At 53.7% G+C, this 14,169-nt stretch overlaps 1 protein-coding gene across 1 annotated transcript; it reads left to right on the top strand.

Moving 5' to 3' along the window:
- Positions 1–4,394: 4,394 nt before the first annotated feature.
- On the top strand, positions 4,395–13,276 carry LOC114198445 (transcription factor CP2-like protein 1). Its single transcript, XM_028089858.2, has 15 exons — positions 4,395–4,477; positions 4,947–5,098; positions 5,211–5,284; positions 6,032–6,137; positions 6,252–6,358; positions 9,003–9,155; positions 9,350–9,460; positions 9,985–10,082; positions 10,319–10,373; positions 10,660–10,753; positions 11,131–11,221; positions 11,659–11,741; positions 12,250–12,395; positions 12,532–12,583; positions 13,147–13,276. Exons 1-15 carry the CDS (start codon positions 4,395–4,397, stop codon positions 13,182–13,184), a joined length of 1,443 nt encoding a protein of 480 aa, XP_027945659.1. The 3' UTR covers positions 13,185–13,276.
- Positions 13,277–14,169: the final 893 nt, after the last annotated feature.

Genomic DNA, 14,169 nt, shown 5'->3' with positions numbered 1-14,169 from the left:
CTCTGTGTCAAATAAATAAATAAAATCTTTAAAATAAATAAACAAATAAACAGACCTTCTTCACTTATAAATTTTAAATAAATAAACCCATATGAGCACTAGGCACTGGGAATACGTACGTTTAGTAAGGGCTCAGTTATTACCTCAACCAGTTTTCCCTCTAGCCCTACGGGGTAGAGGCATTAATCAGCCCCTTTTTATATTGGCCACATGAAGCTCAGAAGGGTTGTTACTTGCCCAGAGCCACACAGCTGTGCTTGAACTCAGAGTCTATCTCAAGGCACATACTCTTAACCCCAAGGCTGGTGCGCCTCTCTTAGTCCCTACCCTCAAGGGGCTTCCATTCTGATGGGGAAACAGACATTGGATAAACTACACAAAGATAAACAGCACGTCAGCTGACTGCTGTGAAGGATTTGGTGAAGGGCAGAGACAGGACATGGAGAACATAAGCACCGGCTGGCTGGGCTGCACGAAAGCTAAGAAGCAGGCAGTACGTTCGAATTGCGAACAGAGCGGACTTTTTCCAAGGTGAGACTTTCTGGCGGTCGCGAAAGACTAGGGGCTTAGAGCCATGCCCGTGCGCTAACCCTAGGGGGCGCTGTTCGGCGCGGAGCTGGGCACCCAGACGTGGCCGAGACCTTGCTGGGAGGCGGGGCCGCCTCCTGGGGTGGGGCATGCGTGTACACAGGCACGCGGACCTCACAGGTTACGCCATGTTCCTGTTTAAAATCATTTTGCTGGCGGCTCAGGACCCAGAACGTTTGACCACCACTGTGGAGGCAGCAGTCGGTGCCTTAGCCCTGGATGGGGCCTTGCCGAGCGTCCCACACACTAGTGTGAGGGAGAGAGAGAGAGAGGCTCCAACCTTGTAGGCACTCCGGAACATTTTGGTGAATGACTGGATGGATGGATAAATGAGGAACACTTCTCCCAGCCCCTCTTTCTTCGAGGGAGGGGTAGACCTCACTCTCCAACTCTGCAGGTTGGAATGTTGCCTGGGGATAGAAAACAAAACAGAACAAAACATTTTGGTCAGAGGAGAAGGACGATGAATTGTTAATGCTCAGCCATTTTTACAGCTAAAAAGTTGCTTCCTCGCTTTAGGGAACCCAAAGGATATTATTAGGATTGGGTTGGGGCACCTGGGTGGCTCAGTCGTTAAGCTTCGGCCTTCGGCTCAGGTCATGATCCGGGAGTCTCGCGGATCGAGCCCCGCATCGGGCTCCTTGCTCAGCGGGGAGTCTGCTTCTCCCTCTCCCACTCCCCCTGCTTGTGTTCTCTCTCTCTGTCAAATAAATAAATAAAATCTTGGGGCGCCTGGGTGGCTCAGTCGTTAAGCGTCTGCCTTCAGCTCAGGTCATGATCCCAGGTTCCTGAGATCGAGCCCTGCGGGCTCCCTGCTCAGCAGAAGCCTGCTTCTCCCTCTCCCACTCCCCCTGCTTGTGTTCCCTCTCTCGCTGTGTCTCTGTCAAATAAAATCTTTAAAAATAAATAAATAAATAAATAAAATCTTTAAAAAAAAAAAGGATTGGGTTAGCCATGGCATAGAAAAGTCAGAGCGGGGCGCCTGGGTGGCTCGGTTGGTTGAGCGACTGCCTTCGGCTCAGGTCATGATCCTGGAGTCCCGGGATCGAGTCCCTCGTCGGGCTACCTGCTCAGCAGGGAGTCTGCCTTCTCCCTCTGACCCTCCCCCCTCTCATGTGCTCTCTCTCTCTCTCTCTCTCTCTCTCAAATAAATAAATAAAATCTAAGAAAAAAAAAAGAAAGACAATGTCAGAGCGATTGGGGTGGGGGAAAAAATCCATTAAAAAAAAAAAAATCTCACCGGGGCGCCTGGGTGGCTCAGTCGTTAAGCGTCTGCCTTCGGCTCAGGTCATGATCTCAGGGTCCCGAGATCGAGCCCCGCGGGCTCCGTGCTCAGTGGAAGCCTGCTTCTCCCTCTCCCACTCCCCCTGCTTGTGTTCCCTCTCTCGCTGTGTCTTTCTCTGTCAAATAAATAAAACCTTAAAAAAAAAAATCTCCCATGGGGCACTTGGGTGTCTCAGTTGGTTAAGTGTTTGCCTTCCGCTCAACTCATGATACCTGACTCCAGGGATCAAACCCACATCTGGGCTCCCTGCTCTGCGGGGAGCCTGCTTCTCCCTCTTCCTCTGCTCTTCCCCCCACAGCCAATCATGCTCTCTCTCTCTCTCTCTCAAATAAATCAAATCTTAAAAAAAAAATCTCCCTTCAAAACTCTGAAATTACCTGTGTGGGGGGAAGTTTCTGGGATAGTCCCAACTGTACTTCCCAGAATGAGGCTCTGGTGGGGACACTGGGGTCCTTGGTGGTGTCCACCACCAACCCAATGGGGGCCTCTGAGGATCAAACCCTGGGATCAGATGAAACTGCGTAGAATTTCACTCCCACACTGAATAGGAGGGAGACCTTGTCCGATTTTACAGAGGAGGAAAGGGCGTTCAGGAAGGTAACGTGCCTAAAGTGCCCCTGCTTGGAGGGGCCTCACCCCTCACACCTCCCAAGGCCCGAGACTCCTCTGAGAGTGGGGGACCCGGATCAGAAGTTTCTTAGGGCCTCTCTGGCATTCAGACCCTGTGCTGTGCTGGCTCAGGGGGCACAGAGTGAGGTGGGGGCTGGGACTGGCCAGGATCTGTCTGCCTCAAACCCAGCTTTTTTTCCTTAGCGGGAGAGCCAAAGAAAACCAGGAACAGGCCCAACACCATCTGGATGGGGACAGAGCACAGAGACTCTGAGATGGGTGGAAAGAAGAAGTAGCTAAGAGAGCTGGGGAGAGGCAGCCTCAGGGGGGAAGAAGGGGGAGGATACAGAGGCCTTTGGAGGTAGAGGCCACGTGGTGGGGGATTGGGTTCCGGAACTGGAGTCCCACCCACTCCCCTGACTGGCTCCTCACCGTGTCTTCCTGGAAGGAGGAAGGGGGCCCATACCAGCCTCTACCTTTTCTACCTCCACCCCTAAAACAAGCCTCCACTCAGCTGCTCATCTCCTCTGCCCCCCCCCCACCACCCCTACCCCCTGCTCCCCTCAGGCCAGGGCCCAGCCCTGGTGGGTCCCCTCTGACTCCCCTTCCCCTGGCCTTCCTGCAATGCCGCTCTATCCAACCTTGGAGGGTTTTGTGGGGGCCTCTGGCCTTGAATCCAACTTTGGGCAGTGGATGGGTTCTCAAAGTCTTAGGGAGCTCATCATGGGGATCCTGGGGACTCAGGCTTCTTTGGTCCTTACTGGCAGGCATGTTCCCATCCCCTTTTTCTCCCCCTTCCATTTCGTCTGGCTTCATGGGAGGGGAAAGCAAGGGCCAGGTGCCTGGAGATGGAGATGCCCTGCCTGGTGTCAGGGGGGGTACTCTTTGGTTTTCTCTCTCGCTCAGGTAGGCCCCCCAGAATCACAAACCCTGGAAAGCTGGGGTCACATGAGGCCAGGCCACATCTTTAAAAGCTGTTTCTGCTCTTTGCAAGGCCCTTGTCTGTTTATACCAAACACAGTAGTGGGGGGTGGGCATAACAACCCCCCCTCCCCGTCTGTGTACAATGACAACAGGGACTGAGTGTGGGGAAGAAGCCATCCCCCAGGCAGACCTTATTTGTCCATAAACACAGTGGGCCCATGCCCCCAGGCAGAGGAGGAGCAAAAACACCACTGGCCTGGGACTCCTCTCCTACTGCCCTGGGAGGAGGCACTCCCTGGCACACCCCCTCCTCCCCACGCTCAGGCTCTCCCTCCCAGCGCCAGCCAGAGTTGTTTCCACAGCAAGCTGGACTATGTTCTGTAAACTGCAGGCCCCTAGCCAGACAGTCCCTAGCAGAAGGACAGGTATCCTGCCATCACTGCACCTGGGGGTGGGGGTGGGGGAGAAATGGGAGGCCATTGGGAGTGAAGGCCCTTTGTAGGTCCATGCAATGCTGTGTGTCTCCTCGTCCTGTCCCCTGGGCAGTCAGGCCCCATTCCCAGGGTCATGTGAGGGGTCCAGGCCCATGAATCTCCAGGACTTTTCACGGCTTACGGATCTGGGGCCAATCTTGAAGCCTAAGGGTGCCCCTCATTGTTCCTGAGCCCCTTGGGAAATGGTGGGGAGTGGATGTCCATCCCTGACACTTTGTTTTGCAGCACCACCATCTCCCCTTTGAATTAATGATTGGTGGGGAGCCCTGGGTACACCATTTCTTGACACACCCCCACCTTGGGGTGCCTGATAGGTCCCATGTTTTCTAGAGCCCTGGATGCACAGCCAATAGAAGGTTCCTGGCCTTGCCCCACCCTTTTGTGGGTTTGCTTCTGTGTATAAAGGCTGGGGCCCCAGGTGGCCAGGTCAGTGGGGCCAGCCCAACCCAGTGCTGAGCTCTCCGTCAGACAGCTGGCCCTGTTCCCTTTCCAAGATGCTGTTTTGGCACAACCAGCCAGAGCACCTATGGCCCAGTCCCGGGGAACTGTACCTAGGGCCTTCAAGTGGCTCGCTCAGGTAAGAGCCAGAACCCCTTCCCCTAGCCTCCAAGGATGGTCCTGGTCTGAGCTGCGGTGGACCGATAGGGCCATCCGTTTCAAGTGGAAGGGGGTGGGCTTCCTGTGCTTGGATGCCTTTGCCGGTAGAGGAATGGTCGAACATTTAGTGGATCCTGGACCATCTCGAAACACCTTGACCACCCACCCTCTCAGGGCACTTTTGTTGGGCATTTACTCAGTATCAGATAAGCCCTGAGATGGCAAACAAGTAATTGATGACAGGTTTTTGGAGATGTTTGGCAGTATCTGGAATTTGCCCCTGAAGGGTGGTCTCCCAGAGGCCAGAGGTTGAATGGGGGACTCTCAGGCCCTGGTTGCTGCTGGAGTGCCTGCTACAGAAGGCTTTGGCTCCCTGAGGATCTGGCAGAGAGAGTCAAAGCCCTACAGGGGATGGGGTGGAAGCCACCAGTGTTTCCCTCCCCCAACAGGGAGTCCCTGCCCTTGCCCTACCTGAAGCAGGAAGAGCTACACAACATCCCCAGCTCGGAGCCTCCCTGCCCCGCATTCCAGTACGTTCTCTGTGCAGCTACCTCCCCGGCTGTGAAGCAGCAGGAAGACACCCTCACCTACCTGAACCAGGGTATGCTGCTGGGCCTGGGGAAGGAAAAGGCATATTGGGGCAGCGCGAGATGGGGGTCGCAGGCTCCATTTCGGCCCCAGTGGGGCTCACACATCCCCTTGACCTCTCCCAGGCCAGTCCTATGAGGTGCGGATGCTGTGCAACCCCAAGCTGAGCAATGCTACCCAGTGGGCCCAGCTGTTGAAGGTAGATACATCCCTTCCCGAACTGGGAAGGGCTGAGCATGACTGTCCCTCTGGGCAGGAAGCCAATGTCATCACTGTGATGTGACTGTCGAGTAGAACCCTCTCGAGCCCACCTTTTAACTTGACCTTCACAGCCACACAGTGGTAGGCAGGCGTTGTTGAGGAAAGAGGCACAGAGGTTAAATATTTTCTCAAGGACACAAAGTAGTGGATCTGGGATTTAGAAGTACATTTACATAGCATTATTCACATGCATGATTCCTTCTCTCCAAAAAATGATATATTTAGCTCCCATGCTTTGCCAGAAACTATTCTATGAGCTAGGGATTCAACAGTAGAGACAGATGTGGTTCCCTTCCTCAGGGAGCTTGCATTCTACTGAGACAAACATGTAATTAAACAAGTTATATGCAATAACAAATCGATTTACCAATTGCAAATTGAAAAGTGCTTCAAGAAAAGAAACAAGTAGAGTGGCTAAGAGTGGGAAAGGATTAACTCCCCCATTTCACAGATAAGGAAACTGAGGCTCAGGGTGTCTAGGTCACTTCCCCAGTTTCATAGCTAGTGAGTGGCAGGTGGGTGTCTGGACACAGACCCAGCGATCTAAGTGCTTATGACCCTTGAGGGTGGGAAGCAAGGTGGAGGCGAGGAGGGTGGCATGGTTCGCCTACCCCAGCGGTGGGAACTGGTTCCCAAATGCCCAGGCACCCTCTGACCTGTGAGCCGTGCCTTCCTGTGCCCCCAGAGTGTGGTGCGTGTGGTTTTCCACGACCGGCGCCTGCAGTACACAGAGCAAGAGCAGCTGGATGGGTGGAGATGGAGCCGGCCAGGGGACCGCATCCTGGACATCGGTGAATGGGGAGGGACCAGGGACTCTTCAGGGCTGCTTTCTGGCTTGGAAGGCCATGTGGATGGGGGGGGGGGGAGCTGAGGCTTGCTCCCTGCTTGCCACCCTGTGCCTGCAGATGTGCCACTGTCCGTGGGGGTGATAGAACCCCAGGTGCTGCCCTCACAACTCAACACAGTGGAGTTTCACTGGGACCCAACCAAGAAGACCTCTCTCTTCCTGCAGGTGAGTCTGAAGCTGGGACTGGGAGGAGGTTTGAGGTTAGATGGGAGTGGCAGGAGCCTAGGTGGGAAAGGAAGGTGAGTTTGGGTGGGGGTGAGGGAACAGTAAGAACAAACCGCTTCCAGAAAGCACCTTGAAGATAAAATATGGCTAAATATTTATTGAATTTCACCACAAGGAAGGACTTGTTAAACCTTAAAGCGTTGGAAGAAGCTAGAAAACTCAGGACAGAACTTAGCTTCATAAAAAGTAATGGTCTGCAATACATAGGCAAATTAAAAGGAGACATCAAATGGGAAAAATAGTTGTCATATGACATAAAATGCTTTATATCCTCAATATATAAAAAGTTCTCATATATCAATAAGAAAAAGTAGATGAAACTCAGTAGAAAAATACGCAAAGGATATAAGCAGACAAGAAGGATACAAATTACCAATAAATGTAGACAGTTCAACCTCAACCTCAGAAAATGTTAATTAAATGCGCATATATATACATATGGCAAAGACTTAAAAAAAGACTTATTGGTGAAGAAGTAGTTTGGGGAGGCAGACGGCCTTTCCATTGTCTGCCTGCTGCTCCCTTGCGATGTATTCAATAAACTTCTAGCTCCCTAAAAAAAAAAATTAAAAGAAGAAATAGTTTGTGCATTCATTCTGTGGGTAGAATAGCACTTGGGCAAAATTCATTGAATTTTATGTTCCTAGCATTCTACCCTGTCGTTCCTTTTTTTTTTTTTAAGATTTATTTATTTATTTGGGGGGGCGGCAGAGGAAAAGAGAGTCCCAAGCAGGCTCCACGTCCAGCACAGAGCCCAAAGCAGGACTTGATCTCAAGACCCCGAGATCATGACCTGAGCTGAAACCAAGAGTCAGGCACCTAACTGACTGAGCCACCCAGGCGCCAGCCCCCCAGTGGTTCCATCTCAGACTTTATTTATTTGACAGAGAAAGAGAGAGCACAAGTAGACAGAGTGGCAGGCAGAGGGAGAGGGAGAAGCAGACTCCCCTCTGAGCAGGGAGTCCGATGCGGGACTCCATCCCAGGACCCTGGGATCATGACCTGAGGCCAAGGCAGATGCTTAACAACTGAGCCACCAGGCGCTCCCTACGTGAAGATATAGTAACCAGCCCTTCATAGCAGCGCTCTTTCTCATACTCAAAGATTTTAAACATTCAAAATGTACGTTGGAAGACAATTGACTTTTACATAAGTTTGAGTGCAGACGTACACTAGAAATTATGTAGCCATTAAAGTGAGGTCTAGGGGCGCCTGGGTGGCTCAATTGGTTAAACATCTGCCTTCGGCTGGTCGTGATCTCAGGGTCCTGGGATTGAGCCCCACAATGGGCTCCTTGCTCAGCGAGGAGCCTGCTTCTCCCTCTCCCTCTGTCTCTCCTCCCCACTAGTGTTCTCGCTCGCTCTGGCTCTGCTCTCTTTCTCTCTCTCAAATACGTAAATAAATCTTCAAAGTGATGGCTAATGACAAGAGAAACTGCTCTCCTATAAGTAAAAAGAAAGCAGAAGACAAACTTGTATTTAGAGTTTGATTTCCATTTGATTTAAAAAAACAAAGGCAGATGCTTAACCAACTGAGCCACCCAGGCATCCCTAAATTTCTATTTTAGATAAAGAACTTGTTATTATAAGAATGTCCCATGGTGGGGCGCCTGGGTGGCTCAGTTGGTTAAGCGACTGCCTTCAGCTCAGGTCATGATCCTGGAGTCCAGGGATCGAGTCCCGCATCAGGCTCCCTGCTCAGCGGGGGGTCTGCTTCTCCCTTTGACCCTCCCACCTCTCATGGACTCTCTCTCATTCTCTCTCTCTCAAATAAATAAATAAGTCTAAAAAAAAAAAAGAATGTCCCATGGGGGGCACCTGGGTGGCTCAGTCGTTAAGCATCTGCCTTCAGCTCAAGTCATGATCCCAGGGTCCTGGGATCGAGTCCCGCATCGGGCTCCCTGCTCCGTGGGAGGCCTGCTTCTCCCTCTGCCACTCCCCCTGCTTGTGTTCCCTCTCTCGCTGTGTCTCTCTCTGTCAAATAAATAAATACAAATCTTTAAAAAATAATTTAAGAAAAGAATGTCCCATGGGGTGAGGGAAAGAATGTCCCATGAAATATTTGGGATATATTTATACTAAAAAATTATTTGTTGTTTACCTGAAATTCAAATTTAACAGGGCATGCCTGCATTTTAACTGGCAACTCTACCCTGGAATGGGGCATTTTGGCTTACTTAGATAGGAGCAGGCATTGCTTTCCAGGTAGAAGATTCTAGGGAGAACTATGCAAGTGTAGTGGGGGCCACGATTAGGCTGGCTCGGTGGGTCAGTGTGTTCTCTAATGGGGGAGAGAGAGCAGCCATGCAGAAGGGCTTGACGTGACTCTTCAAGGGGCTCGAACACGAGGGTCAGGAACTTTGCTTCTCATCCCATAACCATGGGGAGCTACTGAAGGATTTTGGACAAGGGAAAGAACCTAACAAAGGTACATATTAAGAAATAAACTCCAGTTGGGGATGGAAAGTTGCGGTGGTAAAAGACTGACAGGTGACAGGCAGGTAACAAGTTTGATGGTGGACTTTCTTGAATGTGGGTGGGACCTGGAGTCACCCAGCTTTCTCTTTGCTTCCTCTTCACCTCAGGTTCACTGCATCAGCACCGAGTTCACTCCTCGGAAGAAAGGTGGGGAGAAAGGTGTCCCCTTCCGCCTCCAGATTGACACTTTCAAGCCCAGCGACAAGGACCTTCCACCTGAGCACCTGCACTCAGCGGGGTGCCTCATCAAGGTGTTCAAGGTACAGGCAGGCCCCTCCTCCCCCTCAGGACTGTCACCCTGCTCGGCCGGCTGGGTGGGTTCCCTCGGCCTGCAGCCCCTTGTCTATGCACAGAGGGATGGGGCTTGATCTCTTGCTTGGAGCCCCTTCTGTAGTGAGAAGGGGGCAGGTAAGGGGGCGGGGGGCTCTGAGCTGCCTTTGTCCCTCGCCTGTAGCCCAAAGGAGCTGACCGCAAGCTGAAAACAGACCGGGAGAAGCTGGAGAAACAGCCCCTGCGGGAGAGAGACCAGTACCAGGCTGCCTGTGAGACCACGGTGTTCGCCGAGGTGTGTGGCGGGGCGCCGCGCGCCGCAGAGCGGGTTTGGAGGAAGGATCCTCATTGCGCGTGCGGGGAAACTGAGGCTTGAGGGCCGTGGCTGCTGCAGGACCATCACAATCCCCAGCGATTCCGCCTGTTTCCTGCAAGGACAGAGCTGCACCGTGTGTTCCAGGCTCAGGCGCGAACGCCTTCCAGCCTCCCGGGCTGCCTCTCCCGCACCCGCCTTCGCCCGCCTTGCCGCGGCGCCCTCTGCCTGGAGCGCTGCCCTTCCTGCGGCCGCTTCCGGCTAGCGGCTCCTGGAAGCCTCCCCAGCTCCCCCAGCCAGCCCGGCGGGCTGGTTTACTCTCTTCCTTTGAGTGGCGTTTGGTCGACTGGTCCGGGCCTCCCAGGGCGGGGGCCAAGGGTAGCCCCGGGCGCCGCCCCCCCCCCCGCCCCCGCCCGGGTCAGCTCCCGCCGGACAGAGGTGAGGGGAAGAGCCGCCCCTGGCCTCGGAACGTGTAGGCGGAACCTTGCGGCTTGTTTGCCCCACAGTGTTCGCCGTGGCCGGACCCCAGTGCAGGGCCCTCCTCGCCGCTCGGCCCTCTTGCTCTGACCTCTCCCCACTGCTGCAAGCCCCTGTCCCCGGAGAGGTGAGGCGCGGTGGGCCCCTCTCAGGCCTCCGGGCTGAGCGCGAAGAGAAGAGCCCCTCAGCCCAGGCATCCGGGGAGGGGCAGGGTCCAGGGTGCGGCTGAGGGCCAGAGGCTCAGTCAGCTCTGTGGCCTTTGGGTAATCCGTGGGGCGGGGGACCCCAGCAAGCTCTGCCTCCCAGGGAAGGGGGGGTGGCGCTGGAGGCTGGCTGCACTGCCGACTCTCTGCTCCCCCACAGGCTCTGCTCCTCCCCGCCGTTCGCCTTGGACACCTTGGGGGGCAGCCCCGCTGAGGTGCGTCTTCCCTTTCCAATGCCCCCCACCTGTGTCTCAAAGCCTCCTCGGGGCTTCGGCGGCCTCTCCGGAATGGGGTGGCGCTGCCCCCTGCTGGACAGAGCTTGTATGGCCGCAGATGGCCAAACTGTTTCCTGAGAGGACGCGGCGGGGGGCGGGGCGGGGCGGGGAGGAGCCTGCGGGCTCTCAGACGTGGGCCCGCCTAGGGCAGGGGGCTGTGTTTCTCCTCCTGTTTTCAGTCCGTGGGCCCATGGTGACAACCTGGACTGCCCTCTTCGTGCCTCAGGATCTGAACCCTGGAGCCTCCATCCTAGAGACGCAGCAGTGGTTGCATCGGCACCGGTTCTCCAGCTACTGCCGGGTGCTGGCCAACTTCACTGGTGAGGCTGGGGTCCGGCAGGGACCTTACCTGTAGGGGACTGAGGGCAGGACGCCCGCCTGTGGCCTGGCTGGCTGTGTGTTCTTCAGCTAACTTCTCTTTAGGACTGAGAGTTGCCAGGCACTACACCTGCTTGGCTCTCTTCTCCGGTATCACCCCGTATAATTTATATACTACCCATGCAGATAGGGCCCAGAGAGGTTAAAATAACTTGCCCAAAGACACACAGCTAACAAGGGGCAGAACTGGGATTTGAATCCAAGTTTGATCCCCATGTCTGGACATACTAGGGCGATTTGTAGACTAATGTTGGATTGGTCCCTTGCCACGCTTGATCCCAGGCCTCTTCCCCTAATCTGGCCCTGTCTGACTCTGCAGGCACTGATCTACTGAAGCTTACCCGCCAGGACCTTATCCAGATCTGCGGGGCTGCCGATGGGATCCGCCTTTTCAATGCTCTTAGAGCCAGGTGCTGGGCACTGCCAACCAGGATCCCTTTCCCTCTGTAGTGGCGTTTACCAACTCAGCTAATGGTTGTGTCTCATGGCATGTTCAAGCTGGAAAGTACCTTAAAGACCACTTAGTCCCACACCCTCTTTTTACAGAGGAAGAAACTGAGGCCCACAGTGACCTCCCTGAGGTCACAGAGCAAAGATGGCAGGGATGGGCTAGAAAGTGAGGCTCTTGTGATCTTTTTCTGTAGCCATCCCACCCGCATCACTCCATTTGAGGACAGAGATGGATTTTTCTCATCTCTCCCCGCAGGGTCCAGCATTCATTAAATGTCTAAGACATGAGTGGTGACCGCCCTCCCTGGAGACCTGGGAGGAGGTGGGATCCCTCCCAGGGAGGGGGCTGTTAATTTAGGTATGAAGTGTTGATAGGTAAACTGTTTTCCTGGCCCAGGCGCACTCGTCACCGGCTGACTTTGTATGTGGCTCAGGAGGCCTCTAGGCAAGAGAAGGAGGTTCCTAAGAACCCTGACTCAGGTGAGGTTCTGGCCTCTTTCTCCAGGCGAGATTCAGGTGTGGCTGTGCGAAACCTCTTCGGGCCTGGGGAGAGGGTGATCCTCCACCATTCCTGGGACCCAGGATGCCTTCCTTGGCATTCCCCTGTCTTCCATGACCAGATCAGGCCTCGCCTTCCAAGATGTCTCCTGGGCTTATTCCTCCATGTTCTACTCCCCAAACCCATCTGACTTTGTCATTGTTGATATGTGGGATTAGAACATTATAATCATTGTATTTGGGTTTCAGTCATTCATATGTAGGTGTCCCCCCTTTTTAAGTTGGGGGCTCCCCTCAGTCCGAGGCCTCCCCAAAGCTGGGGAATAGGTGAGGAGTAAGTGGATTTATAAACCTTTTTGCTTCTTTACTCCTTCCTGCCCCCACCCCTCAAGAGGTTGTCACCTTGCCCTCTCCTTCCCAGTCTCTGGGGCTTCCTCAGCTCCCCCGCACACATACGCTGATCCCTGCCCTGTGCTGCCCACACCCCCAGGCTTTTATCAAGAGATCTCTCTAGATGAACTCAGTGCTGTGGAGCTGATGGGGAAACTGGCTGAGCTCTTGGCCCTCCCAGCCAATCAGATCCACCAGCTCTTTCACCAAGGCCCCGGGGGCGTCCTCATTCTCCTCAGCGACCAGGTAAGTGAGCCCTGGCTCTTGCCAGGCCCCACAAGGGCCTTGATCACTCTCCCACCTCAGGCCCCTCTCCCTGCCCTGGCTTCTTCTGTTTGGCTCTAAGAACAGCACTGTCTCAGTGACCCCTTCTCCCCTGCAGGTGGTTCAGAATCTTAAGGATGAATCATACTTTGTGGCTGTGGTGAAAAAAGGTAGGGGTTTCAGAAGGGAGAGAAACGTATCTGACAGGCCCTAGAAAGGGCAAGATCGTGTTTATATTGTCTCCTAAAATGAGATTAAGAGGTTCCTTGAAGGTATGTGTTTGCTGGGGGTGGGGCGGGGCGAGTACTGCGTTCCAGTCAACTGGAAACATCTGAATGCCAGCTTTGTTGGTGTCAAAGGGACAGATTCACGTGGCTGCAAGGCAGCTATTTACCGCTCAGGAATAAAACGTCCCAGTTTCTGGGTCAGGGAATTTAATAGAGGGGAAGGTAAGGCCCCCCCCCTTATGTCCCACTCCCACCACCCTACAATGCAGAAGATGCTTGCTGGACATCCCCTGGCACAGAGCACCTCTGGCCACTTGGCTTGTGGTGCTGGTTGTTCAGATGCGTGCCCTCTATCCCTCCTACAGGACAAAGGGAGGCTTCCTTGAGTTGGGGTAGGAGGAACACTGGGGGGTGGCAGACGCACTCCCAGCTGCTTGGTTTGGGAGCAGCACAGAAGTGGTGCTTGGCTTGTCTCATCTCAGTGGTGCCCTTTTCACTGCTTCCAGTGCAGAATCCAGATGGCTATTACCTGGTTCTCACCTAGGCCCAGGGACATCCCGCTGCAAGAGTAGGAGACCAGCCTGGTTCTCGGGGGCCCCACGTTCACCAGAAGCCTTGCTTAAATCCTCAGCTGCTTCATCCGGCTCCGGGTGAAGCGGGATGTCCTACGCCTAGAGGAGGGGAGCAGCCCCCGGGTTCCCATCTCTCTGCTCAGCACCAGTTGGTAGAACCTGGGCACAGTCTCCCAAGCTCAGTTCAGCTGGCCAAGCCTGTGAGGCATGGAATCTGCCAATATGGATAAGGCGCCTTTGCCCCAAGCAGTGCTGCCTGAACACTGGGTGCATTGATTCACATTTATTTAAAATTGTATTCACCCTTTCCTTTCCTTAATATTAAAAATTAATTCTAAAAGGCATATATATTTAATGTGTTGTTCAATGCTTGTTCAGTTTCCTTGGTGTTTTGGTCCTCTTGGGGGAAATGTTCTCTCCTTACTTAAACTATAGACTAGGGCAAGGGATGGAGTCTGAGACAGAGGAATAAATAAATCTGGCTGGATTTCCCCCCCCCCCCCCCGTTTGGGCAAAAACTAATCACTAAAGCCTCTAAAAGACCATTCAACTATCAAATCACTGTGCATAAAACTTCTAGAGGGAGCCTGGGTGGCTCAGTTGGTTAAGCGACTGCCTTCCGCTCAGGTCATGATCCTGGAGTCCCGGGATCGAGTCCCACATCGGTCTCCCTGCTCAGCAGGGAGTCTGCTTCTCCCTCTGACCCTCCCCCCTCTCATGTGCTCTCTCTCTCTCATTCTCTCAAATAAATAAAATCTTTAAAAAAAAAAAAAAAAACTTCTCTAGAGATATAGGGTACCTGGGTGGTTCAGTCAGTTAAGGGTATGCCTTCTGCTCGGGTTATGATCCTGGGGTCCCCAGATGGAGCCCATGCCGGGCTTCCTGCATAGCAGGCAGTCTGCTTCTTTTTCCCTCTGCTCCTCCCCCAGCTCTCTCTCTCTTACTAACTCTCTCAAA

This window comes from Eumetopias jubatus, unplaced genomic scaffold, assembly GCF_037043125.1.
Source record: "Eumetopias jubatus isolate StellerSeaLion01/CBP00866 unplaced genomic scaffold, mEumJub1_p1.0 scaffold_10, whole genome shotgun sequence".
Classification (NCBI taxonomy): Eukaryota; Metazoa; Chordata; class Mammalia; order Carnivora; family Otariidae; genus Eumetopias; species Eumetopias jubatus.
The sequence above is the reverse complement of the archived record's forward strand: the minus strand, read 5'-3'. Positions and strand labels throughout refer to the sequence as shown.